Below are 25838 nucleotides of genomic sequence, written 5' to 3' on the forward strand. Positions count from 1 at the left end.
AATTTATTCATCGTTTGTGCAAAGTACGCATTGTTGCCAACAGTCTTTGTATATGAATTGTAAAAATTTGAAGCAGCTAATTACGCGAGTTAGGAACATCAAGTCAACTTGTAAAAGAAAATTTGAACAGATGGTCAATTAGTAGACATTAGTTATATACCATATAGTGGCTTATATGATGGGCATTGGACATATTTGGCAGCCATTTAAAATGAGATAATTTACCTGATTTCCTCAAAATCTTCAAGTTTGGTTTTTGATATCCAGCTCTTGGGAGCAAATAATGAGATTGTCAATTATCTCTGTCCAGGAGAGGATGTGAGGAGATACGTTGCTGTTCCTCCTGGTCCAGAAGGGCCTCCTGGAGCTCTGAGCCTTGGCAAATTTGAAACCCAGGAGGTTGCTGAACGGATCCTCAGTTTCATGAATGGTTGGAGTTACAGAAGCACCTATGACGTTACCTATTAAAATGGTATTCTGGCAGGAGAACATGAATGTCACTGACTGTGGGTCTTGTCTGTCACCAGAGAGGGGGATGGTAGGTGTCCCTGGACCTCCTGGACCTCCCGGATCTCCTGGCCTTCCTGGAAATGTGTTATCAAGTAAGAGACATAACTACAGCAGTTAACCCCCCAGTAAAATTAGGTTTTTGAGCCCATAGTATTCATGCTAATGTAGAGTATCTGTTCTAAAATAATTAGATCTAGTAGCATTCTCAAACTAACATATTTTCAATTTCATTGTTTGGCTAGCTGGGTATCAAGCACTTGTGGGCCCTCACGGGCCTCCTGGTCCTCCAGGTGTCCCTGGTGCACAAGGAGCACCTGGACCAGCAGGACCACCTGGCCCACCGGGACTTGGAAATTACATTAGCGCAGACATCCGTGACTACCTGCAAAGTGAGTTTGACTGAAAACTTTGACTTTATTAGTTTATGAAGAATTAATTAAAAATATATACACACCCATCCTCACCCATCTGTTCCATTGCTTCCCCAAAGGTGTCGCCTTCAGAGGCCCTCCAGGCCCCCCTGGTCCCCCTGGACCTACAGGCCCTCCCGGTCCAATCCGTGGAATTGTTTCCTATGCTGAGCATGCCAACAGAGAGTTGCTCAAGGCAGAGCAAGAATATGTCAGGAGTGAGTTTAATCTTTAAAAATACGCCATCTCATCGTGGGAAGCTTTGGCTTTTATAACGCTACTTTAGGTGTGGTTTGGTCTGTACCAGACTCAGTTTTCACATAACATTGACTTATTACACATGGTGTATCTGAAATATTTGTAGAATCAGTCCCATGATTTTACCTATCTAAATATTTTGGGATTCCCACATCATAACGACACAGAATTGGTTTAGACTCTGGCTCTGAAGTATTTTCTACACAAAAAGCACTACACAGCACTACACAGAGTGACGTCATATTATGTTGTATTGTCTCCAGGTGATGGTGTGAGAGGAGCTATGTTTGGACTTCCTGGTCTGCCAGGTCCTCCTGGACCCCCAGGACACAAGGGAGAACCAGGTGTGCCTGGCGCCAGAGACTGGAACGTGGATACTAGTGACTACTCCAGCATGGCTGTCAAAGTAACTGATTACATCAAATGTAAGTGGCAGTTAGTCGAGAACCACGTTACAAATGACAAAATTCATGGACTGGAGTTTGAATCTGTCAATACTTGATATGTTCTATGTGTTGCATTTTATTTTGGTTTGTGCTCTATTCATGTCTTTTTATTTAACCTTCATTTAACCAGGAAGCCTCCTGAGACATATTATCTATTTTACAAGACTTTGCCAAAATGGCAGCATAAGATAGGTGTCATATGAGAACATACATCATTATTTTACAGCAATCACATTGCAAACAACAAAACTGGAGAGAGATGTAACTTGGCTATTTAAAACAATTATGCTCCTCATGAAACATGTTTTTTTTTATCTGATGCTTGAATGTCTGATATGAAGGTAGCATTCCCAGACAATCCAAGTCCTGGGTCCATAATAAGAAAATGCAGTTTTACCAGGTTTTGAGCAGACTCTAAGGACACTGAAGATAAGATTATCCATCTAGATGATCTGGTCTGACAGATATAAGACACAGTAGAAAGTATTTCACTAACGTGAACTGCAAGTTTACCTTCATTTGCATTATATAATATTGGACTCTACTGTCCTCCATATGCAGCCCATGGTCTGCTCCGGGATGTTTTGAGAGACAGTGAACGTGTTGTTCAAGGACCCCCAGGACCTCCTGGACTTCCAGGAATGCCTGGACAAAGCCAGTGGATTAGTACTCGTGAAAACGTCGTGGATGTGGTGGACTATCTCAAATGTAAGTCGATGTCAGCTTTATGATGACTGACTGCGTCCGTGACCAACAACTGGTGGAGTGCAGATAGTGCAGTGTCAGATGTAAGAATCTGGTTGTCTTTAAAGCTTAGTGAGGACAGTCCTGACTTTTACTTACTCTACAACTACCAGTCTTTGCTCATGTTACAGTATAGCTCTCTTCCAGTCTGACAATTTATTATATTCTTGGTATTGAATGCAACCAGTGGCAGCAAAGCTTCACATGTATCATCCTGTTTTCTTACGTTTGCAGCTCGTGGTGTGCTGCATGACATTGTGAGAGAGTACAACAGTCGCGTCTTCCAGGGACCTCCAGGACCGCCCGGCCCCCCAGGTCCCTCAGGATACAGCCGATGGTTTGGTTCACATGGAAATGCCACAGAACAGCTGGAATATGTCAGATGTGAGTGTACTATGATGATATAAATCACTAATCAAAATCTACAGTAAAACAGACAGGTTGGGATATTTGTTAACCTTACCTCTTATTTTCTAGTGCAAGGTCTGCTTCGTGACATCGAGCGGACTCGCAATGAACGCGTCACCCAAGGACCACCCGGACCACCTGGCCCTCCAGGTCCACCGGGATACAGCCGGTTGTTTGGTTCCCAAACAAATGTTACTGATTTGGTGGAATACATCAAAAGTAAAGTAGCATTTAACAATTAAAAATCATTACAATGAAAAAACAATGAAGAAGCTAAAATGTGAGAATGAAAACATTTGTCCTCCACAGCACATGGAACCATTGTCGGACCACCTGGGAGACCAGGACAGAAAGGGGACATGGGATTCCCTGGTCTAAAAGGGGAGAAAGGTGCATCTTAAAATACTTTAAGAAAAGGACTTTGGAATGAAAGATTTTACGGATTGTACTGTAAATAATTGTTTTCATACTGCTTACAGTACTTGACATTTAATGGTAATTACACGTTTTTTATTACACACAGGAACCTTTTTCTATTCTTCCAGAGTGCTATTAGTTTTCCCAGTTAAATCAGACCATGGCAGTTGAAACAGCTAAAAAAGAAGAAGTTCCATATGAAGAACTGTTATAAATAATTTTTGTGTCTTTCATGGCTTTTCCTAGTACCATTAGTCTGTAGTGACACTTTATAATGACTCTGTCCGGACACAGGTGAACGAGGCCTTCCTGGGCCTGAGGGACGCCGAGGACAAAAGGGTGACAGAGGTCAGTTATTGTTATTTCACATTCAGTCCTGGGCAGTGGTCTTAGATGAATTAGCGCAATTTGATTGTTCATTTGTCACCGATTTTTCAGATCTTCAAAGCTTTATTTATCTCATCTGCTGTCATAGCACAGGAACCAATAGAAAAATATTGAGTGATAATTTTAGATAAAAGGATATAAGTGATGGAGAAAATTTAGGTTGGGGGGGTGGGGGTGAGGAATAGTTAATGAAAGTTGAATCTTTGAATCTTAACTGATAACCTTTTGAAATGTTACAACTACTCTGTAAATGGACTATCAAAATAAACCATTTATTGAAAGAGAGGGCCCCAATAATGCCAATAATTTTGAATGTTTGATTTAATGTGCTAGAACAAGCAGGTGCTCATCAACTGGAAGCAGTTTGTGTAAAGCAACCTTTAAATCAAACCCTTTGTGTTTTTTTTTACAGGAGAATTCACAGTAATGACTAAAAGAAGGAAGAGGAATGTTGGTGTCTGAGAACCAGGTCACTGAACTCAAAGAGTTGTGTTGCTGATGCACACGCTGGATGCTGTTCACCAATTTACCTGTTTTTCTAAAAGGGATATGATTGTACTTTTATACTGATAAACATTTACTGTGCAGAGTTGTATTTGTGAAATCAGGGATTATGTATTGAATTAGCTTGTCTGACACATGAGGGACCAGTATGGTGACATATTTTATTGTGTACTTTTTCTTACCTTTTCATCACATTGGGCCTTTTCTAGCCAGACCATGCTATGTAACAAATATATATATGTATATGTATGGGGTCCATATGTCTGAGACCACTTTCCCATTGAATAAAGATTTTTTTAATAGCTTTTCATCATCACCAAGATAACTGGTCGGGATCAAATCAAGGACTAAACACAACTGTAGCAGAGAGGAAACAGTTTATTTACAGCAAAATGAAAATCTACAGTACACAGGAATTCTAAAAACTATAAATCTATTTTAAAAAATTGCCTAATTTTCATTTGATTTTGATATGGATCATGGTTTTGTTTTTTCAGACATTCAGAATTTAATCAGTTTAGACTTTCTATCTGCCAAACGGAACAAGAATTGACAGGACTGATTTGCCTATTTTTGTACGCTGCAAACTTCCAGTGGGTAAGTAGAGAAGGTTAGCTATAGCACAGGCGCTGCAGTGTGGTTTTTCATATAAATAGCTATTGAGAATGTTTTGCAAATGGTGCACAGCACTCCTTCAGTATTTTTGTACATAACAGCTGTTATTAAATACATTTGATAACTTTAAAGCCAATCATAAAGAGAATGAGATGATAAAATGAACCAATCAGAGGTCAAGATGGCCTAAACCAGTCAGGTCCATTTTTGCATCGACTGCTTTAACATCATTCACAATCCTTAAGCCTAAATAAAAAAAAAAACTTTGCTCAAAGCTCATGTTCTGTTTTCGTTTGTTTGAATACAGTTGAATGAAATCATTCTGAAATCGTTAAAATGCTTCATGAAACCAATAGTTTGACCAAAATCTTTAAAGATGGTCACGACAGGTATACAGTACATCCATTTTTTAAGTATTAAGGCTATTAGCTAGCATATCAATGAAAAAGGTAATATCATTCAATAAAAAGAAGAAACAAAAGCCATGCAGCCCTACCCATAATACACCTGGTAGCAAACCAAGCAGAAAACCAGAGCAAATACAAAGGACACCTCATCAACTATAACTGCAAGTTAGATTATTTTTTTTCTGCTTCGCTGAACTGAGAGCTGTTCATAGTGAGAATTTGCTGAGTCAGTTTCATGGCACATGGCCTTGGAAACTCTTAAAAATGCTATAAATTTTACAGAACTGATGGACATCAATGAAAATCTTTATTCATCCCTGAAGAACTTGCTCCTATAGATACACAACTTTTGCTGGACAACAATAAAAGTGGTGTCACCTAAAAAAAAAAGAAAAAGAAAAAAAGACCAACAAACAGTTACATTAATGGTTTTTCAACCGCCACCACTGTGATTTCCTTAGTGTCCAATTAACAGTGATCCTTTGTCTCTGTATGTAAACACCATCTCCACACTTCCTCTATCATATGCAGCAAAGTAACTTATGGTTTACACCATGTACTGTGTGTTGCTAAACAGTAGTCCCAAGTCTTAAGTGCTTGAAACAGGAAGGCATTCTGAAGAAAAACCCTGAAAGAAGGAATCATTTCTGCTGGAAAACATTCCCACACCTTGCATTGAAATAATGCATAAGACCGGTTATTTTAACCCCTAATGTATCACAAAGACGACGTGTAAAGACGAACGACTGCCTGGATGTCTTTACCCCTCTAACACAGACACACATGAATGACCTAATAAAAATATACTGTATCATCATTCCTTCGTTAAGAGTGATGTGTGCTCCTTCGTTGTCAGAAATACATTCTTTTTGATGATCAATTATAAATGATAAGGTTGCTATTCAATATTTAACCAAATTAAGTGGTATAAAAATCCTTTCCTTAGTGCAAACGTCTAAATTAGAGCTAAATTGAGCAGCAAATAATAATCATACATTGCTTGATTTTAAAAGCCAAAAACATCTGACTCTACAGGCACTGGAGTCTTCATAAAAAAAAAAAAAAAACACAATTCAATCACAAAAGAAGGTTGGACAGAGAGCTACTTCACTTTAGTAGTTTTGAGGTGATGACTGAAGCACTAAATCTGAAATTCTCCTTCATAGTTCTCCTTCAAAATGACGGTAATAGTGTGAAAATATGACAAAATGAGCAAAATTAGAGTCTGCAGACCATCGAGGAACTAATTCCAGAGACAGAAAAACAACTTAGATCCCTACACCCTGACAGCTGTCAGAGAATGAGGGCAAGGCAGCACAGGTTCAGTCTTTACTCTCTTCATGAGTGTGTGTGTGTGTGTGCTTATGTCCATGTCCACTGTGTGTATACTGCATATGTGCGTAGATTCCTCCTAGAAGCCAGTGGAGTGGACGCTGGGGATCGGGTAGAACTTGGAGATGCGGCTCTGGTTGGAGGGGTTAAGGCACTCTGACTCGCCGCTCATCTTAAAGAACACTTCCTGTTCCTGCAGCTTCCTGGCAAACTCTTCCTCCAGCGCCTGCACGACACACAGAAAAACATTCAAGTTTTACATGCTAATTTACCCTTCTATTTGTTGAACCAGGTAAATGGATTTGAGCCAGTGTTATAGCCAGTCTTGCATCAACATGTGTCTCATGTGGTCCACAGACAGAAGAGAGGTTAAAGTTTTTTAAACTGTCTACTGTGAGTAAATAAAAACTGATAAAGGGTTATAAGAGTGGTGTATTCATAGAAAAGCAGGTCATGGTTCTCTGCCTGAAAAGAATGGATTTTTCTCCTCGGGTTGAGAACGAGTTGTTGCCTCAAGTGGAGGAGTTTAAGTATTTCGAGCTTGTTCATGAGTGACGGCAAAATGGAGGGTGAAATTGACCGGTTGACTGGTGCTGAGTCGGCGGGCACTGCACTCGACCGTACTTGCTGGAAGGCAAAGCTTTTGATTTTAACAGTTGATCCCAGTTCCGACCCTCGTCTGGTCATGAGCTTTGGCTGGTTCGGAAGGGTGGCTGGGCTCACCCTTATAGATGGGGTGAGGAGCTCAGACATCCGGAGGGAGCTGGGAGTAGAGCTGCTGCTCCTCCTCACCAAAAGGAGTCATTTGATATCAAACTCAAGTCAAAAAATTTGAGGTCAAACTCAGAGTCCCCCAGGAATAACTGGAAAGCATTGCTGGGGAGAGGGGCGTCTGGACTACCTTGCTTAATCTGCTGCCACCGTTATCCAACTCCGGATAAGTGATATAAAATAGATGGATGGATGGAGGCGTTATTAGCTAAACGTCCTGTTAATAGAAACTGTTTGTGATAAATCATTTTGAAAGAGCAACAGCAAATGAGGAAACTTAACACTGCCAACAGTGTAACTTCATGACCCAGTCACATGACATTCAGCTGGCCAATGGTGTGACTCGATCACACTCATGGACAGTCGTGTCTATAGGGCTGGCCCTGCTGTTGCTGTCCAACCAAAAACAAATAAATAAATAAATACAATCAGTTCCATGACAACTGGAAAACTCCATCTGCTGATGAAGATCATGTGATATGATTGATAGCTCCACACACAGCTAGCATACAGCTTGTTAGATGACCATAAATAGACCATAGTGTTGGTCTGAGAGTCTTTAGTATAAAGATAATGGGTTGACTGTGTTTTCAAAAAGGTGAAAACAGAACATGATACTTCACCTTCTTCCTGGGTCGTAGTTTCTCCCTCCACTCCTTCAGCTCCAGGCTGTGCTCCTCATCCAGCTCCTTCAGTTTCTGGGTCTCATGTTCAATCAGCAGGTGGCACTTCTCATTCTGAGACACACACAGGGAGGTACAGTATTAAAAAACATGTACATAGTGGATAATAATTGCCCAAAAATAACATTTTAAATGTATGAATTTTCCAATAAAAGTTAAAGTTTATGTTTCTTTTATATCTTTACCTGCAGCTGCTGAAGCTCTCGAATGTTGGTGTCGCACTGCAGCTGCAAATCTCTCATCTGGTTTTCATGTTTCTGGTGCTGGTGGAGTCTCTCGTTCTTCTGTCTCTTCTCTTCCTGAGCTGCAAACTGGAAAAGACAAATACTATTAGGCTTCACAGCTTATTATTCCTTCAAGAAATGTGACATGACTGTGTATTGTTGAGATTTCCAACCGCCATAGGACAAAAGAAAAGTGGTTCAATTTCATTTCTGCCATTGTCCATATCGCTCAGGTCATCACCTGTTTGATCTTCTCCCTCTCCTGCTCGGGGGTGATGGCAGCTCCAGTGATGCGAAGGCTCTTCTTGAACATGGCCATGCGGGTCTTGGCCTCACTGCGCTGGATCTTGGGCAGCCTGGCTCTCTCCTGCGTCTGCTTGTTCTTCATCTCCTCGATCAGACGCTGGTTGTAGCGCTGCATCTGTTCCATCTCCTGCACAGGGCACGCACAAACAGGTATGCAAGATGGAGGGAGTTAACGGAGCAACTTTTTCGACCTTTACTTTCACGCTGAAGGAATTTATAAGATATTATTTGAGGCCAGTTTTTCTGAAGTTGGAAGAACCAATGTAAAAGAACTGAAATAGACCAAGGCTGCCATCCAGTCTCTACCTTCTCGTGTCTCTTGAGCAGCTGGTGTCTCTGCATGAAGTACTGGTCTTTGAGTTGCTGTTTGAACAACTGGTGTTTCTCCTGCAGATGGCGCTCTTCCAGCTCCCACATAGCAGCCTCCCGTGCTGTACGCAAACACACAAGCGAAGAGAACACAAAGCTAAATGATTGCACAGACCACCCATTCATAGGCTTATTGGACAGTAATGTCTTGAGATCAGCTTCAGTACATGGTCTGCAGTCTGAGAGGAACATGATGGTGCAGAAGTGCTGAAGTTACCTCATTAGCAGCAAATGGCTGGGTGCTTGAGATACTTATATTAACCAACATCAGCTTTCCTACTGAGGTTTCAGCTTTCAAGCTTTGAACTATCTCACAATTTCTTTTCCCTGGGAAAGCTCTTTAAAAGCAGTTACAACCTCCCATGACTTGCTTCACTGAGCATTTCCGAGAAGTATTGTTTGTGCAGCTCCTGGCATATTATGCATGGGATTAAGTCGCAGGCAGCACTAACTGCTAACAGGCCGCTGTTCACTGCAGTCATGTCTGCAGGGGCTGCAGTTGACGTTAGCAGGGATGTGATCCGAGAGTCTCCCTCTACCTCCAAAGAGAGCTTGTTTACTGTTGATACGACTTACTACAGACGAAACGAAACTAACTGGACAGATGTGAAGGAAAAATAAAAATACTTGCTACCAGTCAAAGAAGATTTGCAAATAATGGTAGCATTAACCTGCTTGAAGTAAGAAATAAGTTGGATTTATTTAGTGGCAGCACCTGAATGATTGTGATGTGGTAAAACCTGCCAGTGGCCAGACCACGGTTTAAAGAAATACCAACAAAAATATTTGCAAATGCTGTTTGATCCTGACCTTTGTTTTTCTGAAACGATGATCATGCACTCAGAATCAAAGGTGAAACATATCTAGCTATTTTTGTTTAAATGTTAAGACTGTTGAATGACTTCCCTAACAAAAAACTACATGATGCCGAAGCAACATTAGTGTTCATTTGGAATTGGGTTTTGTGTGTGCGACAATTTCTGTCATTTTCTGAAAACGATGATTCACACCCACATTACGATTTCACTGTGCTGGTGAAGTGAGAAAGTAAACTGGGTTTGATCTTCTCTCTCTACCTCTGTTTTTTTTTTCATCATTTGTTACACAATTTGTGCTACTTTTCATCTGTACAATGTGCTTTCTCATCACAATGGAAATAAAATGTGTTTCTATCTTTGTTCTGAGAGCCACAGTGAGAGAGAGACGGGAAAGTCAGGGAGAAAGAGAGGGGGATGACATGCAGCAAAAAGGCCACGGTTCGGACTCGAACCCGGGCCGCTGCGGCTAAGACGAAGCCTTTATGGTCCCTATTGAATGTTAGAAAGTTGTAGCTGGAAGAGGTATCGGACACTATCCAACAGTCGGACATGCAGCTCAGACAGGATATAAATCCATCTTAAGTTCAACAAACAAAGTAACTACCTTCAGTCACACATGATATGAATCATCTGGTGGGATTTTCTTTTTACCTCGGAGAAGCTGCTGCTTGTGGTTGAGACAGTCTCTCTCGATGGTGGCGAGCTCATGTTTGTGTTGCTGGATTATCTTCTTTAGAGCGCTGTCCAGATCCTGCTGCTGCTTCTGAAGAAACTCTTGTTCCTGGACCCAGAATGATACAGATTATAAATACCTTTCAGGACTACACTACACAGGTCCAGGTAACAACCTCAGTATCTAGACTACACAGAGAATCTGAGGCAGGCACTGAACATCCATCCACAACAATCAATGACAAATCTTGGGCTTCATTAGTGAAGCACCTTTTACACTGACAGGAAGCACCTTTCCTGCAAAAAAAACTTGAGTAGAAAAGGTTTTATGAGGCGAGCTCAGTGTGTGATTTAGTGTGTTTGCTGGCCTATAGGCTTCCTGCCAAGTTTACTTCAGGCTAAACACAGCCTGAGCTGATGAACCAGACAGTTACAGCTGGCAATACTGTTTCACCTGCTTGTCAGTCACATTAATCCGGCCTACTTGGCTCGGCTAACCGGGAGGAACCTGACATTTAACACTCTAATAAAGCACTCAGTGCTGCGCTATAAACATTTTCAAGCTCTCCTTTGCTGCATGTCTTTAAATGTCTGCAAACTACCTTATTAATTATTAACTTAATTATTTAAAAATTAGCATGTTCTTAGGTGAAAAGTAAAATTTATAAAAAATTAACAAAAAAAACCAACCTGTAAAACCTTTTTAGTTCCAGGTACTTAACTTTAGGTACCGTCCAGTTCCAAATACTCTTCTGATCCACTGGAGAACAATACTATAATGTGTACCATCCTCTTTACTAAGATATACTATAATTATCTATAATATACAGCATTTCATTGTCAGCAGTAAACATTCATCTCAGTATGACCACATAAAGAGATTTGTTGATAGCATAGCACTACTTTAGCTTTGTGTTGACCCTGGTGGATATAGAAAAGACAGTGTTTGTGTGTATGTGTGTGTGTGTGTGTGTGTGTGTGTGTGTGTGTGTGTGTGTGTGTGTGTGTGTGTGTGTGTGTGTTAAGAGTAATGATTCATGCTTTAGGAAACACATGAAAGAGGCCAGATCCCAAATTTTGAGGAGGCATTAAAAAACTCATAGGGGGGGTTTCACTTACATCCTGTATGGGAGCGTTGCACAGGGTGCACGAGGACAACTGAAAGGACTGAATCATAACATGGGTCACTCCCTGTGGATCAGAGTACAGTACCCTGCTGCACATTACACTAAACACTGCACACACAATTAAATTCTGAACCTGTGGTGTGCACTGCAAACTCAGGTAGGAAGGTTTGGAAGAGTGAGGAAAAGTCTGCAATAAAAACGGCATCAAACAGCTCAATAAATGACTGTTGGCTCACTGTTTTCAACAAAAGACAGACAGAGGAAGAGGTCAAAGTTCAAAATCCACCGCAAACCGAGCCCTTATCATTACCTCCTGTGGTGGGGCTTGGATAACATCCTCTTTAATACGTTTCATGATAGCATTTTTCACATGCTTTGGAGAAAGTCCCATTTCCTGTTTGCCCTGTGTTAGGGCAGCAGTGAGCAATAAGATAGAAATAAAATGAGACAAACGTTGTGGTAAGATTAGAACTATGTGAAAAAATAAATGAGAAGTGGCAGCGCAGACTGATTTAGCTCCTGCATGGCTGAACAGAGGTTATGTAAACACTTATGAGAGATCAGAGACGCGTGTGTACGTCTAAGTATCAAGACAACCTGCTATAAATAGGAACCTTATAAGCTCTCCAGTCCACCTGATAGGCAGGTAAAAAAAAAAAAAAAAAAAAAAAAAAACGTGAAAGGAAATGAAAGGCAGCAGAATGAAGTGGTCCACATGCTAACCTCTTTCTTGCGGTTTTTCAGCATGTTCTGGTACTTGGCCAGCTCTTTGTCCTGCTCGGCTTTGATGCGTTTGGCCTCGTCCCTGAGCCGGTTGGTGTGCTCCTGCTCCAGCCTCTCGATCGTCTGCTTCTGCTGCCGCTCCAGATTCTCCACCTCCTGGTCATACTGACGCTTCTTACTCTGGAAGTACACGGAGGGTCACGTCATGTCAAACCAGCGGCTCTAACAGAAGAAGCAATTCTGTGCTTTGTGCTTTCACTGTGTTAAATCAAAGAGACATTTTCAGAAGGCAGAAAAATAAAAAAAATCAATATTAAAAACAGCAGATACAAAGGGGACTCATACAAAACTGAGAGGCCATTAGCACAGTGTGTGTCACTGTTGAAAGAGATCTGACAATAACCTTTGTTATGTAACTTTTCAGTGGAATATGAAGCAATTCAAAAGAAGCTAAATAGGAACTGCATGGCCTGCTGATGAGCACAGGCTCTGTCATAAACACTACAGAATATTTAATGTAATTCAATGGATAGAAAATAGGAACATGGCAAACTACATATAGGAATATTCAAAAAATTAACAGTATGGTTGCTACAGTCCTGACCACCATAGTAATGACAGTTGGATTAAATCAAGTTATCCTTCACACAGTAACATGACAAGTGTGTCATTCACAAACTGCCCGCGTCCAAGGCTCATTCACACACCAGGTATACTAATGCAAATTTGTGATGGTGTTTTCACTCAGCTCATTACACAGTCAGCTCCTGGACTGCGCCTCATACTGAACCTCTAAGATGCACACTCCAACAAATAGCAAACCCCCTTAAATGCAAATGCAACGAGGAGCGAAGCGCCCGCTGCAAACACTGAGGGAAATGCATCACATCTGCACCGAAAAAACTGTGCAAAACTCCCAGTACATCTGGCCCTCACGATTTCAAAGCACAGAATCTGGATCTCTACGCAAAGGCGCTAAAGTAACACGCAGATGAGTCATCCTCTTTTACACTTTTTCCCCACATCTGGATGGGTTTTTGTTTGCAGAACGTCAAAGCAAACCTTCACTTAACAACCACAGAATGAGCAGAATGAGTCTGTTTTTTTCCCATGTCCTTATGATCCACAACAGTTTCCCTGTGGTGGTATCTCCAAATTTACTCATTACACAATCTCCTTGAGTTGAAAATTAGCAACAGTAGTTTCATGCTCTGTACTGGAACTATGTTAAGTTGAAGTTGTGTGGACCTCAGGATAAAGTGAAGAGCACTGAACCAATTCACAAAAAATGATCATAATTGAGTGTTAATGGAGGGTTCTGGATTACTGCCAAACTCTTTTTCAGTTTCTCAGTCTTTTCAGACTCAATCAGTTCTTCGAGGGCTGTTTCAGGGTTAAGACTTTGTTTAAGGTAAGAAGGTTAGAATAGGGTTTTATTATGTCAGTTAGGGTCCTGAAAAGCATGTCAGCAGATGTTCATTTCTTTACACTTCAGAAGCCGATGCAACAGCAGCACTGAATTGTCCTGGAACTGATTCTGACACATTTATATTGTCGAGGCCATAAATGAGCTGAGAGACTGAAATGATGGTCGTGTATCAACAAGGTTGAGACCAACTGGGAGAAACTTGAGAAAATGAAAATCAAAGGAACTGGTTGTGGTCGTTTAAACCAAAGTGTTGCTGCCTCAGCTCTAACAGTTCTGGTCGACTGACTTACTGTAGTCTCCTGCTCGAAGCGGCGGTAGGTCTGTTCCTTTTGCTGCTGGAGCTTGTTGCTGAGCTGCTGCTGGGCCCTCTGCTCCTCCTTCTGCAAGAGACGCAGCTCCCTCAGCTCCTGGCGCCTGGAGAAGTGAAGGAGGAGGCAAGAAGGGAGCGGAGGAAGAAACAAAAGAAAAATTATGGTAATAATTATTTTTCAACAGAGAGCAGGTCACTGTGGGGAACAGATATCACCTTTAATGAAGCTTTGCCGAGTTCACTAATATACACACTAATATTTCCGGGGCAACTCATTTCCCTAGTATTTGCATGAAACTGATGCCTCAGTACCTCAGGAATCTCATCTCCTCATTCTTGGTGTCATTGTCAGTGAGGATCTTTGACGTAGTCACACTGACTTCCACTCCATCCACGATGAATTTGCGAGTCTTTTTCAGTGTCTTCTTCTGACGTTTGGTGTCCTGGAAAAAAGAAATTTACATAAACTGTATATCTGCAGCTCAGGTCTGTCATAACACAGCTTCTGGTATTTTAAAGACAGGATCCGACAGAGCTTCAAGAAAAATCTATTCTGGCATTTGATTGTGTTCTGTGTGTGTGTTACCTGAATGGAAACAGATCCAGGCTCTTTAGTTTTGGACAGAAAGCTTGAGATGGACAGATTCAGGTCTACACTGCTGTTATCTGCAGCTGAGCCGCTCCCTGAGTCTGAATCTCTCTCTTTGTCATCCTTGGCTTTGTCTGGAACTTTCTTCTCATCTTCTGCATTTATTTTATCCTTTTCTGTGGGTTTCTCTCCATTCTCCTCTTTTGGGACAACCTTAACTTGCTCCGGTAGTGTCACTGTGACCTTTAGATGTTTGTACCGGTCCTCCTCCTCCTCCTCCTCCTTCACCTCCTCCTTCACCTCCTCTGCTGGTGTGTTACATTCCTCCACTACAGCCACCTTTTCCTCCTGAGGAGCCTCAATGACCTCTGAGCTCTCTGTGGTGGCCTCCTGATTGGCGGGAACCTCGGCTGTGTCAACTTCCTTTTCATCCTCAACAGCTATCTCGAGCTGCTGCATTTCCTTAACAGGTGCCTCTGGTTCAGTCTCTTCTTCTGGTGAGGCAACATCTGCTTCTGCTTCTGCCTCTGCCTCTGGAAGCTTTTCCTCAACAGGTTTCTCTTCTTGCTGTCCATCCTCAGTTGGATTGTTTGGAGCCTCCTCTAGGCTCTCCTCTGCTGCAGGGGTGGCAGGCTCCTCCACAAAACTAGTGTCCACCACATGGTTGGCCACAGTGACATCAGTGGGTGTTGGCACAGGGGGAATTGGCTCAACCTTCTCAGGAACAGATTCCAAGATGGACGGAGAGAGGGGGATCTTTTCATCCTCTGAGCTGGCGACGCTGACATCAGATGGGGCGCGTTTGTGGCCCTGAAGCAGATGTAGAAATAACAGAGAAGTTAGTAAGGTTGGTTTTTTCAAAAGCCAGAAAACAAAATTGGTAGGCTGACTGAAAACTGTTCAATTCCAGCAAAGGAACTTTGCTGGATATTATACCCCTCTATCCTTCTCCACATCTTTCCAGTTTCTACCCCTTGGAAAAGGCAAAAGTATCCCCCCAAAAAAATCTTAAAGCAAACAAACACAAACAATAAAAAACAAAATCACAGGTTCCTTTACAATGAATCTAAAATCACTTCTAATATCAAGCTGCAGATTTGCTGCTTTACTTTGTTTTCTATGTGGAAAATAAAATATGTTTGGACTGATGTGATGTGAATATGTGAATTTGTATCTAAGTAATAGGCCAAATATTATAGACAATGATAATATAATGATAACATAATTGGAGGATTAATCAGTCATGAAAACAATCCCTAATAAGCCCCTAATTACTTTATATAAAACCACGTAAATGTATTAGACAGACTCACAGCTAATCATAGACTGGTAAAATGAAAAAACTAACAAACAACAAACGCAGTGTTTTCTCCTGGAGGACAAGACGTTTCTCTCAACAGTGCCAAAGAAAACCTTTTGCTTGTTGATTTTAGTTACGTTCACCCACCAGATGTGTCTCTGTTTCTTCCTCCTCCTCTTCCTCTTTGTGCTCTTCAATCTCCTCGGTGACCTCAGCCTTCGCCTCAGCTATGAGCTCCCTAAGTGGCTTGCTGTCTGTCACACTGGTCACAAATGAATGCTGTGCGAAAGACAAAGAAAAATAACCAGGGTTGTCAAGTAATAAAAAAAAACGAATCAAATTAATGACATGCTTTGTGATGAATTCATCTAAATTAATTGCATATATGTGAATATTTGTCGCGAGAAGCAGGTGAAATACTGCACCAAATCATAAATATACAAATGTAAAGCGTTCTGGTGCTGAAGCTCCATCAGTGCATCAGTCCCTGCAGAGTTTTTGCCTTTTGTTGTTTTTGTGTTTTATGAATGTTTCATGTTTAAAGTTTTCGGTCAAGTCAGCCGCAAAACTCATTGTAGTTTTCCCCATAACTGCTGGGCCACACCGAAAAAGAGAAGGTGAAAGAGCAAGTTGAGATCACCCACTGATTCCTCCTCTGAATTGTCCTCATCAGAAATGTGGGACTGTAGCGACACAAGAGGGTCTGAAATATCTTCTCTTTTGAAGTGAATCGATAGTTTGATTTGTTGTCCCCAAAGGGCCAAGAGCAAGAGCTTACGGACCAGGCACAGGTAGATGACATCCCGCACACAACTGTCAACATCCCCAATGGTGTCAAGGGGAATGAGGAGTGTGTTTACTCTAAATTCATTTTTAAATGATGTGTTATTTCATAAGATGAATTATTGAAATGAATGCGCTATTTAGACAGTTCTGAAAATAACATGGTTATAAATCAAGATTCAATCTAAATGTCAGCACAAAGTGCATGGCATATGCTGTGGTAAACATTTTTTTCCTGCTGCAGTAAAAGCTCTGCAACCTGTCGGAAATGAACCCCATAGATTTTGGGATGTAAACTGCTCACAGCGTTAAAACACTGCTGCTTTTTTGACGACTTAAAACATAACAAAGTGAATCCAACAAACACGCATTAAACAATACAGGCTGAATATTGCAAACTTTCTTTCTTGCATCCTTCAGTTACTCTGTCTCTCTTGGGGATATTCACCTGTCTGTCTGAGAGCACTTCACAATAAACAAATAAATAAATAGATCAGAAAACTTCTTTAATGCAGAGCCGGATAAGACTTCAAACACGACATATCTCTTGTCAGCCTCACCTTCTTCGGTTTAGAAATCTGCTGAACGTATTCTATGGCAGGCCTGAGAATATGCAGCTTCTTTGATATCAAAACCTTCATCGGTGGCAGGCCACTATTTTGTATTTTTAAGCCCATCGAGTCTTCTTCTGCGCAGAACAATCCTTCAGCTGCAGAGATGTGCAGTATTTCCTGAGTCTGTGTGTGGATGCGTCCTTACTGGCTCTCTGCAAGTAAGTGGCTCGGACTTGGCCGAGCACCTTAAACCCTATGGAAAAAGAAAATCCTGCTCTGCTGACGTCAGCTCAAGCACAAAGGGATGAGTGTCAGTCTTGCCAGGACACGCGGTTACCAAGCAGGTAAACAGATGTCGTCTAGGACTCTGGTGCTTATGCTCTGACTGGCAGCTGGTACATGGGTATGGGATGGGGAACGAGGATTATCACTTGATTTAAATGGCTAGGTACAGGGCTGTGGGAACTGATAAGACAGTCAAAAAGGGGTTCAGAACTTGAGAGTGAAAACGATGTGTGAATGTTGAAGAAAAAGGCACCTGTAGAAGTTGTGTCGGGTTCCACCTGTTGTCCACATTCTTGTCCAGACACCGCTTTAGGAAATCACTGAACTCTGGAGACCTAAAGGGTGGAAGTGGCAAAAAATAGACTTGTCTGTGGTCTGTTTCGTCCAGCACATTTAAAATGTATTGCTTTGTATGGCTGAAGTGTCTTGAAAACTGACAAATATCTAAGGTGCTCAGTAGAAGGATGCAAAACTAAGTAGAATGGGCATTTAAAAGGGTAACCCAAAGGCTTGCTCATCCTTGTCCCCGACAGGACAATAAAGCTTCGCGCTGTGACTCACCAGCGTGACGGCTGCATCAAGGTAGGAGGATCGGACTTGGCTATTTTCAGCAGGACTCTCATGGGGTTCATCTCGTGATTGGGCGGCTCAATCTGCGCCAGCTCAATCAAGGTGACCCCGAGAGACCAGATATCGGCCTTGTAGTCATATGGACGGTCCTTGGACGTCTCGCACATCACCACCTCGGGAGCCATCCTGGAAGGAAAGAATGGAAATCATTGAGATGAGATGTAGAGTTCATGGATGTTTCTGTATTACAGAAAAACTGACAGTGAGTAATAGTGGATTTTTTTTGTCTAAACTGGGCTAAAAGGGATTTTTAATGACTATGAAATCATTTTTGATTTGATTTCCACTCACCAGTAAGGCGTTCCAATGAAGGAGTCTCTCCTCTGCAGCGTTTTGGTGTTTTTGGCAGACACACCAAAGTCAGCTGGAAGACATGTGATACAAGGCAAACCAGAAATTAAGTCAGCAGAACACACACATTCATTTTCCAACTGTAACCACACAAACCAAACAAGTCCAAAGTGAAAAACTGCAGCACAAATACTAATCTCATCAGTCCACTAAAGGAACACAAAATAACGCAGCCTAGGAAACCAAATGCTGTTATGACAGCCTTTCTACATTTGCATGATGACATCATGCCTTGTTTGCTTCGTGTGCGAGTAACGGCTCACGGGTTTCCTAGCAGGCAGTTGCACAGGCAACTCTGTGTGTGCGCTATGTCACTGGACAAAATGCTTGTTGTTAGTTATATATGTGTGCAATGAGCCTGTTCCATCCAGCAGCAATGACTCACACCGTTACTCTCAGTAAGCTACATTACTGCATCTGCAGGATACATGTGTGTGTGTGTGCACACACTGAGCAGCAAGACCAAACAACTGCTGTTGTGCATAACGGTAACTAATTGACATAATGTCTGCAAGAATCATGCAACAATAGACGTATGCAGAATATGTTACAGTGAATTTCTTTTACAGTTCTTCTTTTAAAGATGCACTGCACTTATTTCACACATGAAGTTCAGTTTACTTGTCAAAGAGAACTATTCACTATTCTGCGAAAACAGCTGAATAACATCTTTGTTGACTCTAGAAGAAGCTTTGTGAGAGGTGTGAGTAATTTGACTTTGAGGTTTAATTATTGGCAGGATGCAGGGAGGTGTCTGATGAAAGATAACAAAGAGTTGCATTAGGGGGACGTGGGATCAGTGTTTCAAAGGGATGACCTTTTCTTGAGTCTAATATCACTTTCAGACTGCAGTCGTCTCAGTTCATGTAGGACCTGCGTTGGATCCATTCACGACTCAGCACCTGATTCTCCCTGTTAACTCCAGTCTAGACTCCTCTAAATATCCAGTAAACATGCCAATTGTCTGTGTCAAATCCTTCTGGAAATCTTCTGTAGTAGGAACAAGAGCAGCACAAGTTTACACAAAGTCCCAACATTCTGACTGTTCTACATGCATATAGTGTCATGCAGGAGAAGGATCATGTGAACTTGTAAGCTTCTTGCATTATAAAGGCTCAAAAATTAGCGTAACAAACTTCAAAGAGGTGGAGTTGTTTTTCTGATCTGATCATCTGATGATATCACACTGAACAGTTTTCACCAGTTCAGATAACTACATGTTTTTAGCCTGTGTGTGTGTGAAAAAGGGCTGTAAATGCCATTTCCAGCAGTTCAATCATGAGGAAACATGAGGAAAATACATGGAGACTATGGCTAAAGGCACATAGCCTACATTGCTAGACTGTGAACTAATTTATGATTTTTCCCTTTGAAAAAGTAAAAAAAAAAAAATTACATGAGTGAACCAAGAAAAATGTACTTGAGAAGCGAGCCAGTTCACCCTGGTCCTCAACATTTCTGTGTGTATTACACAGCTTACAGTTTTCTCCTCTCATCCTACAACAATATTCATTGAAGCATGTATGGATTGAAGCTCTGAGTCATACAGATTCTGGATAATATAGGAAACAGGTTGAAGCATGTACATCCTGGTGTTAACAGCTGGATCTAAATTTGACCTTACCCAGCTTGACATCACCATCCAGTGTGAAGAGGATGTTGCCGGCCTTCAGGTCTCTGTGGATGATTTTGTTGTCATGGAGGTAGACGAGGGCCTGCAGAGTCTGCTTACACACCACCTTGATCTGAGGCTCTGTCAGGGGTCTCTCTAGTTCTGCAGAGAGGCCAGGGTCACACAGACACATGCTTAGCACTCCTCACCCAGGAATCCACTAATGCAATCTAATCATAGGTGGTAACAAGGACTTTTTTGATGTCTTAAATTGGCCATTTACTTTGCTGTTTAGTGCTATTTCCTGAACAGTTTCCTTTTTGATTACAACCTATACTCAAAGAGGAAATGCTGACTCACCGAGCATGACAGCATCCACAGCCCCTCCTGCACAGAACTCAATGAGGATCTGCCAATGAGAGGGAAAAAATGACACACAGTCATGTGTTTTTTTTTTTAAACAGGTATTTGTTTATGTAAAAAAGCGCACATAACATAAAATAGTTGTTAATATTTAGATACTAGCAGTGAGCTATGCTACAAAATGCATTTCAAATGGAAGTGAGTGCAGGCCATTCATGAAGCACTAATACACTGGCTGAACCTAGTGAGCTCTAAACTCTTTTGTGCGGGTCTGGAAGGTTCTGAAGTTCAGAGAGGAACCTCAGTGTAATTAGTTTACTGGAACATTCACTGTGTACACACAAACCTCAAAGGGCCTCATATCATCATCATCATCATCATCATCATCATCATCATCCTCCTCCCCATCCTCTTCATCATGTGCCTAACTACTGCCCTGACTAAGGTAACTTGAGAATGAACCTTCACCGAGCCTGTGTGAATGAAACACTCAGCTGAGCCCTTAAAGACATTTAGGAGCTTTCAGTGTGGCTGTTGCTGTAAGAGGATTGGCCCAGTTGGGGCCATTTTGTGGAAAGGGTTTCACACAGCTGCTAGCTGGCTTGCTAACTACATTGCCAGACCTTAGCCCTTATTCTGTAAATAGGATTAGAGTATCTAGGGTGTATGATTATGGCAGAAGGTATGGCAAAGCATCTGGAGCAGAGTGTCTTCATTGAGCTTAAACACAAGGCTAGTCTTATAGCATGATGCTAACTCACTGCTTCACACTGAGATTTGGGGAAGATTTAGCCACATGTCAAACCTAAGAAACAGGAAGTAGATGCACTTTTGCAATTTTGCTACCATTGAGAAACTCGTTGTGGTTGATATGTTGGTTAACACCCTTGTTTCTGCGACAGGGTCAACCTGCAGGTTAAAAGACATGTCTTCTAAACAGCCTATTTCTTAAAAAAGATCAACTCCAAACTTTCACCAAGGTTCAATGGCATTCCATGATTGAGTTGAGCTTTTCAAGACTGCTCCCCTTCCAACAACAAAGCCCTTACAGGACATACAATGCCTCAAGTCTCAGAACAGTCTTGGCTATTCAAAAACGCACACCATTCTAGTGTTTCTCTGTAGGCGTGCTGTTGTTTTAGTGGCTCTGCTGCTGTACAATGGCCCCCACAGTGATTTCTCAGAGTGGCAGCTGGCAGAGAGGAACCACGGGCCAGGGCTGTGGCTTCCTCTCTCACTTGTTTATTTGACACACACAAATACATGGAGAAGTATGCACCCGCATATTTTCTAATCCATTCATGTGTCACCGAGAGGGAGGATGTGAGACAGAATATGATATCACCTTTAAGTTCAAGGCCTGAAAGAATGAATGCCAGACACATCACAACAACCAAAGCATGAAAACAGACTCTAGGAAATGTTGCTGTGCAGCTGAAAGTGTAGCGGGGAAACAAAGGTCAGTGGATGACACCAATTTAATATGCAGTTATAAAGTAAACCACCTCCCAGACTCTCCAGGGATTAAGTGGAATGAAGCCTTTCATCTCCTGGAGGAAATGTCCTGGATACTCTCTCATCTTTGCACAAACAGGTGCCACACAGGTCAAGATAAGAATCAGCAGACAACCTCAATCAGGCTGTGACCATTGTTCAGAGGACAATGGAGAGGAAAAGGGTAGAGTGCACAATGAAATGTACTGAAATTAAATACTCAGGTAACCATGAGTGTTTATAATGACTTGACTGTGCCTTTAGATGCTTATGTACTTACTAAAATGGGTCAAGGCATGATACTTTCGATCAAGTCCATACTCTATTTCTAAATATACCTTTTGTCTATATATTTCATCTGGTTTTGGGAGTAAGAATTTCAAAAACAAATTTCAAGCTATGGCCCCAAGTAGAAATGAATTTCCTTTGCTGCTGAATGTGTTATTTGCTTAGATGGCCATGATTAAATATTCTATGGTGTATATGACAAGAAAGAGAAAACCCCTGAATTACCGGTTAGATCAACCTGTAATCTACCTCAGTCACTGTGACTTCCCCACACACTATTTATTTATTAATAAAGACTTCCCTTGTGTTCAGGGCTTGGATATAATCCATATCTACTGACACAGGTTTGCTCCAGAGCTGAGGTAAAAGACACTAAGGTACTGTATCTACACAACGAATTAGTATTTACAGGAGCCCATCACTGATGCCCCAATGTTGTGAAATATACATAAAATTCAGACTTTGTGTTGCAATGAATAGACAAAATTCTGATAGTTTTCAAAGATTAAAGATTACCAAATACACACAGCTTTGTTTGGAGTTAGTACTGGCTACGGTGAGAAATAGAGGCATTTAAAAATGAGCTCATATCAAAAGCGTATATTATTGTTTATCATTATTTATTATATATATTTATAAACTGGTACAATAATTAACAGCTCTAACGGCTGCTTGTTTCTGCTACTCATGTGAACTTTGGTTTCAGTTTCTGATAAGAATAGTAGGAGAGGAACTTGCATATACTGTGAAAGACTAAAAGCACAGTGATGCAAGCTAAAGGCATAGATAAATGTATGGTTGCCCATGGTGAGCCCATATTGTCATTATCAGAACAACAGGAAGTAATTCTTCTGTAATTTATAGAGCATATTTACCATGGGGGGAAATTTACTACCACATTTGCTCTTGTTTTTGTCTGAGCTTTAGGCAGCACAAGTTGCACTGCAAAAAACATTTACTGGATGCTCCATCATAACATCAAGATTGATCTAATGTGTGATTTAGAAAGCTTTACTAGCTCAAACTGCTCTATTAGGTCCATATTTTTCCCCCTGCTCGGAATACAGAGGAAACACTACTGACAATGTGACTCCAGAGAGCTATTCCCACTACTCACCCAGAGTTTGCCCTCATAATAGAAAGCATCAAGGAGTTTGACAATGTTTTGGTGGTCACAGGAGGCCAGGATTTCAATCTCCACCATGTAGTCCTCCAACTCTTCCTCGGTCTTTGTGTCAATAACTTTGGCCGCAGCTAGGATGCCCGTCTGTTTGTTCTGGGCCTGTAGGATGAGAGTGTTATTAGACTGCTGTATGGCCAAAGGAGTCATTTAACCCACCCTGCTACATCTTGCTCGGCTCATACTTTGATCTAGTGCAGAAAATTTGTTTTTGTTCTTTCACATAATCATCAAGACTCATAGACGCCAAACTTTGTTCATGTTGGACTTGACCTCAGACCTGCAACAAACACCTGACGCAGCCATTAAAAGGATCTTAAAACAATAAATAGCACTCTGCTCTGGTGCAGGACCCAGTAAGTCAGCAGAGCATGAGACATGTCTAGTTAGAGTGGAAATTTCTCCTGTTTGTTTGGGCTTCGCTGCGAGCAGGATGTGCTCAATGAAGTCGCTGCTGCGATATGGGATGTAGCCACTTCCTGGTGACCTGCCAGTGTGCCATGGTCAGCCATACACGCCATTAAAAAAAAAAATACAATCTACTCCTCTGTACTAAATCTGAGAGCTCATGTTTCTCTGTGAATCAATAGAGTGTGACGACTCTCCCATTGGTGCTTCAGAGGAGTGGTTCAATACAATTGGAATAGCTCAAAGCCCAGACATGTAAATATAATAACACTACAATTTACTATTTGCAGACATCCTTCCAGTACCACTGCCAGGAGCACAAACATGAAATGCGCTCATATAATGATGATGATGAAGGATCTGTGTTTCTCCCCTCTTAAACTGTCGGTCTAGTTCATGTGAGCCTTGCAGGGGAATGCTGGGAAACTGGCAATCTGTGTGAGAAGATTACGCTTCATTTAAGTATGATACAAAGTAATGTGACTTTTTCAGAGGATCCAAAAGCAAAAGCAGCCTTTGGCAACAAGGAAAAAATAAGAACATGTAAAGTGGTTTTATCAGCCACAGACTTCCTGGTGTTGGACTTGGTAAAGCCCTCGTGCGTGATAAAATTTACTGTCACTCATGCAAATGAAGCTCCTGGCTCCAGCTATGCATTAGGGTCAGACCAAACAATGGCACTATTAAAATGATGACACAGGGTTTGGCTTTGACACTGGGGCAGCTTTCTGAAAATGTAAATGGGGAATAATTTGGTTGGTTTGTTTGCATAAACAATTCCTTGTTGTAGGTATGAGAATCTAAAAAGAGCTGGTGGGCAGATACGATGAATATCTGCATGTATATGACCACGGAAATGTTAACTTTGGTAAAATCCCAGCTTGGTTTGCCAAAGGAACCACTTTGTTAAGAAGTCAAGTTTCCAGCAAAGGGTGGATCTGATGACATTTGATAGCCTGTCACATGCAAACAAAGGGAGAAGGGTTAGACAAATATCTTGGATAACTGGGAAGTAGGAGGTCAGTCATATTTGACACCACCTATGTCACAGAGCTGGTGCATTGGTCTGAAGATGGTGGGTGGGTCAAAGGAATACAAGATTGAGGTCACACTGCTAGCACGTTGTGTCAGGTATCAGAAAGAGGAATTGTTGGGAGTGGAGAGGATATAAAAGACTCAAAACACAAGTTTGCCACATTATAACAAACAGAGGAATGACTACTCCCTACAAAGAGCAGCTTTGAAGGAGACCTACCTTGTACACTTTTCCAAAGGCTCCATCTCCCAATTCACCAATTATGTCCCATATTTCCTCTGGATTTTCATCTCTGCGCACATGTTCATACTGTTTCTTCTTCTTCTCAGCTCCCAATTTAAATATTTTACGGAAATTAAAAAATGACATACTGAATCCTGGGTCATTCAGTTAAGAAGTTCACAAAGGAATTCACTTTAAGACGCCAAAGTAGTGTCGGTTTCTTTCAATACTTTACTGTAGCATAAATGTTAGGAGAAACATATGTGTCCCATTAACTAGTTATAAATATCCGTCTGGTCAACACGGAATGTGGCTTTGATAATAGTTAGGATCAAAACCTAGCTTAGCTTTTGACTGTTTTGGCCAGTCCAGAGAACAGCTCTTTCGCACATCATGGGTCATTGTTAAACCCTAAAATAATAATGAAAGGTTAGCCTAGACGTGTTCTAGCATCTGAAATCTGCCTAAACAAGACTTTATTTTAATGCAAAGTAATACGCGAAGCTAGTCGTTGTTCTAACTCCTGACGACCCACTGGCCCGACAACCCTGTGAGCTCTTTCCACAACCAAAAGAAAAAAACAAGATGAGTGGCGTTCGTCCAAATAGTTGTATTCCACAGGATTGTTCATCAGTTTCCTTGAGGGTAAAAAAGAGTACAGTTGATCCGCATATTAACATTCACTGAAATGGTAAAAACAGTCATCTTTCCGGTGCTGTGGGACGGGTTTACTAATCTAGCGGATTTAGTGTCTATGCGCGTTCACGCTTGCGCGCGGCTGCTATGGTTCTTTCTCTTCTTGCCCCTCGTGTTGGCGGGGTCATCATTGTCTTCTGCTGCCCTCGTCTGTACGGGAGACAAAACACAGCAAAC

At 41.5% G+C, this 25838-nt stretch overlaps 2 protein-coding genes across 2 annotated transcripts in view; one reads left to right on the forward strand and one right to left on the reverse strand.

The window, feature by feature from the left end:
• The window catches only part of LOC111673592 (uncharacterized), a 21400-nt gene extending 17008 nt beyond the window's left edge, over positions 1 to 4392 (forward strand). The window contains 11 exon segments of the mRNA XM_023431404.2: positions 268 to 430; positions 528 to 602; positions 753 to 899; positions 1001 to 1138; positions 1442 to 1603; positions 2186 to 2332; positions 2603 to 2752; positions 2846 to 2995; positions 3086 to 3166; positions 3488 to 3541; positions 3993 to 4392. Coding sequence (XP_023287172.2) covers positions 268 to 430; positions 528 to 602; positions 753 to 899; positions 1001 to 1138; positions 1442 to 1603; positions 2186 to 2332; positions 2603 to 2752; positions 2846 to 2995; positions 3086 to 3166; positions 3488 to 3541; positions 3993 to 4042 — 1317 coding nt within the window. The 3' untranslated portion in view covers positions 4043 to 4392.
• Positions 4122 to 25733, reverse strand: LOC111673593 (STE20-like serine/threonine-protein kinase). The gene is made up of 18 exons (XM_023431407.2): positions 24963 to 25733; positions 23237 to 23401; positions 20335 to 20383; positions 19987 to 20136; positions 18303 to 18375; positions 17943 to 18137; positions 17635 to 17716; positions 15907 to 16038; positions 14457 to 15269; positions 14183 to 14313; positions 13851 to 13974; positions 12132 to 12311; positions 10261 to 10390; positions 8729 to 8853; positions 8358 to 8549; positions 8078 to 8203; positions 7833 to 7946; positions 4122 to 6664 (listed from the first exon to the last, which is right to left on the reverse strand). The coding sequence occupies exons 1-18, from the start codon at positions 25110 to 25112 to the stop codon at positions 6518 to 6520; spliced, it is 3078 nt and encodes a 1025-aa protein (XP_023287175.1). The 5' UTR covers positions 25113 to 25733; the 3' UTR covers positions 4122 to 6517.
• Between the last annotated feature and the right edge of the window lie 105 nt (positions 25734 to 25838).

Source organism: Seriola lalandi, unplaced genomic scaffold (genome assembly GCF_002814215.2).
Source record: "Seriola lalandi dorsalis isolate HSWRI2012SDOR001 ecotype SW California unplaced genomic scaffold, Sedor1 jcf7180002054921, whole genome shotgun sequence".
Lineage (NCBI taxonomy): Eukaryota > Metazoa > Chordata > Actinopteri > Carangiformes > Carangidae > Seriola > Seriola lalandi.

What these genes read in the sequence shown, in the direction of transcription:
- LOC111673593 (XM_023431407.2), bottom strand. Translation starts at nt 25,112, where the DNA reads ATGTCATTTTTTAATTTCCGTAAAATATTTAAATTGGGAGCTGAGAAG. An exon ending in CTGGATCTGTTTCCATTCAG is followed by an intron (nt 14,314 to 14,456) that starts GTAACACACACA and finishes TCTTTTTTCCAG; the next exon opens with GACACCAAACGTCAGAAGAA. An exon ending in TGCTCAAGAGACACGAGAAG is followed by an intron (nt 8,550 to 8,728) that starts GTAGAGACTGGA and finishes TGCCCTGTGCAG; the next exon opens with GAGATGGAACAGATGCAGCG.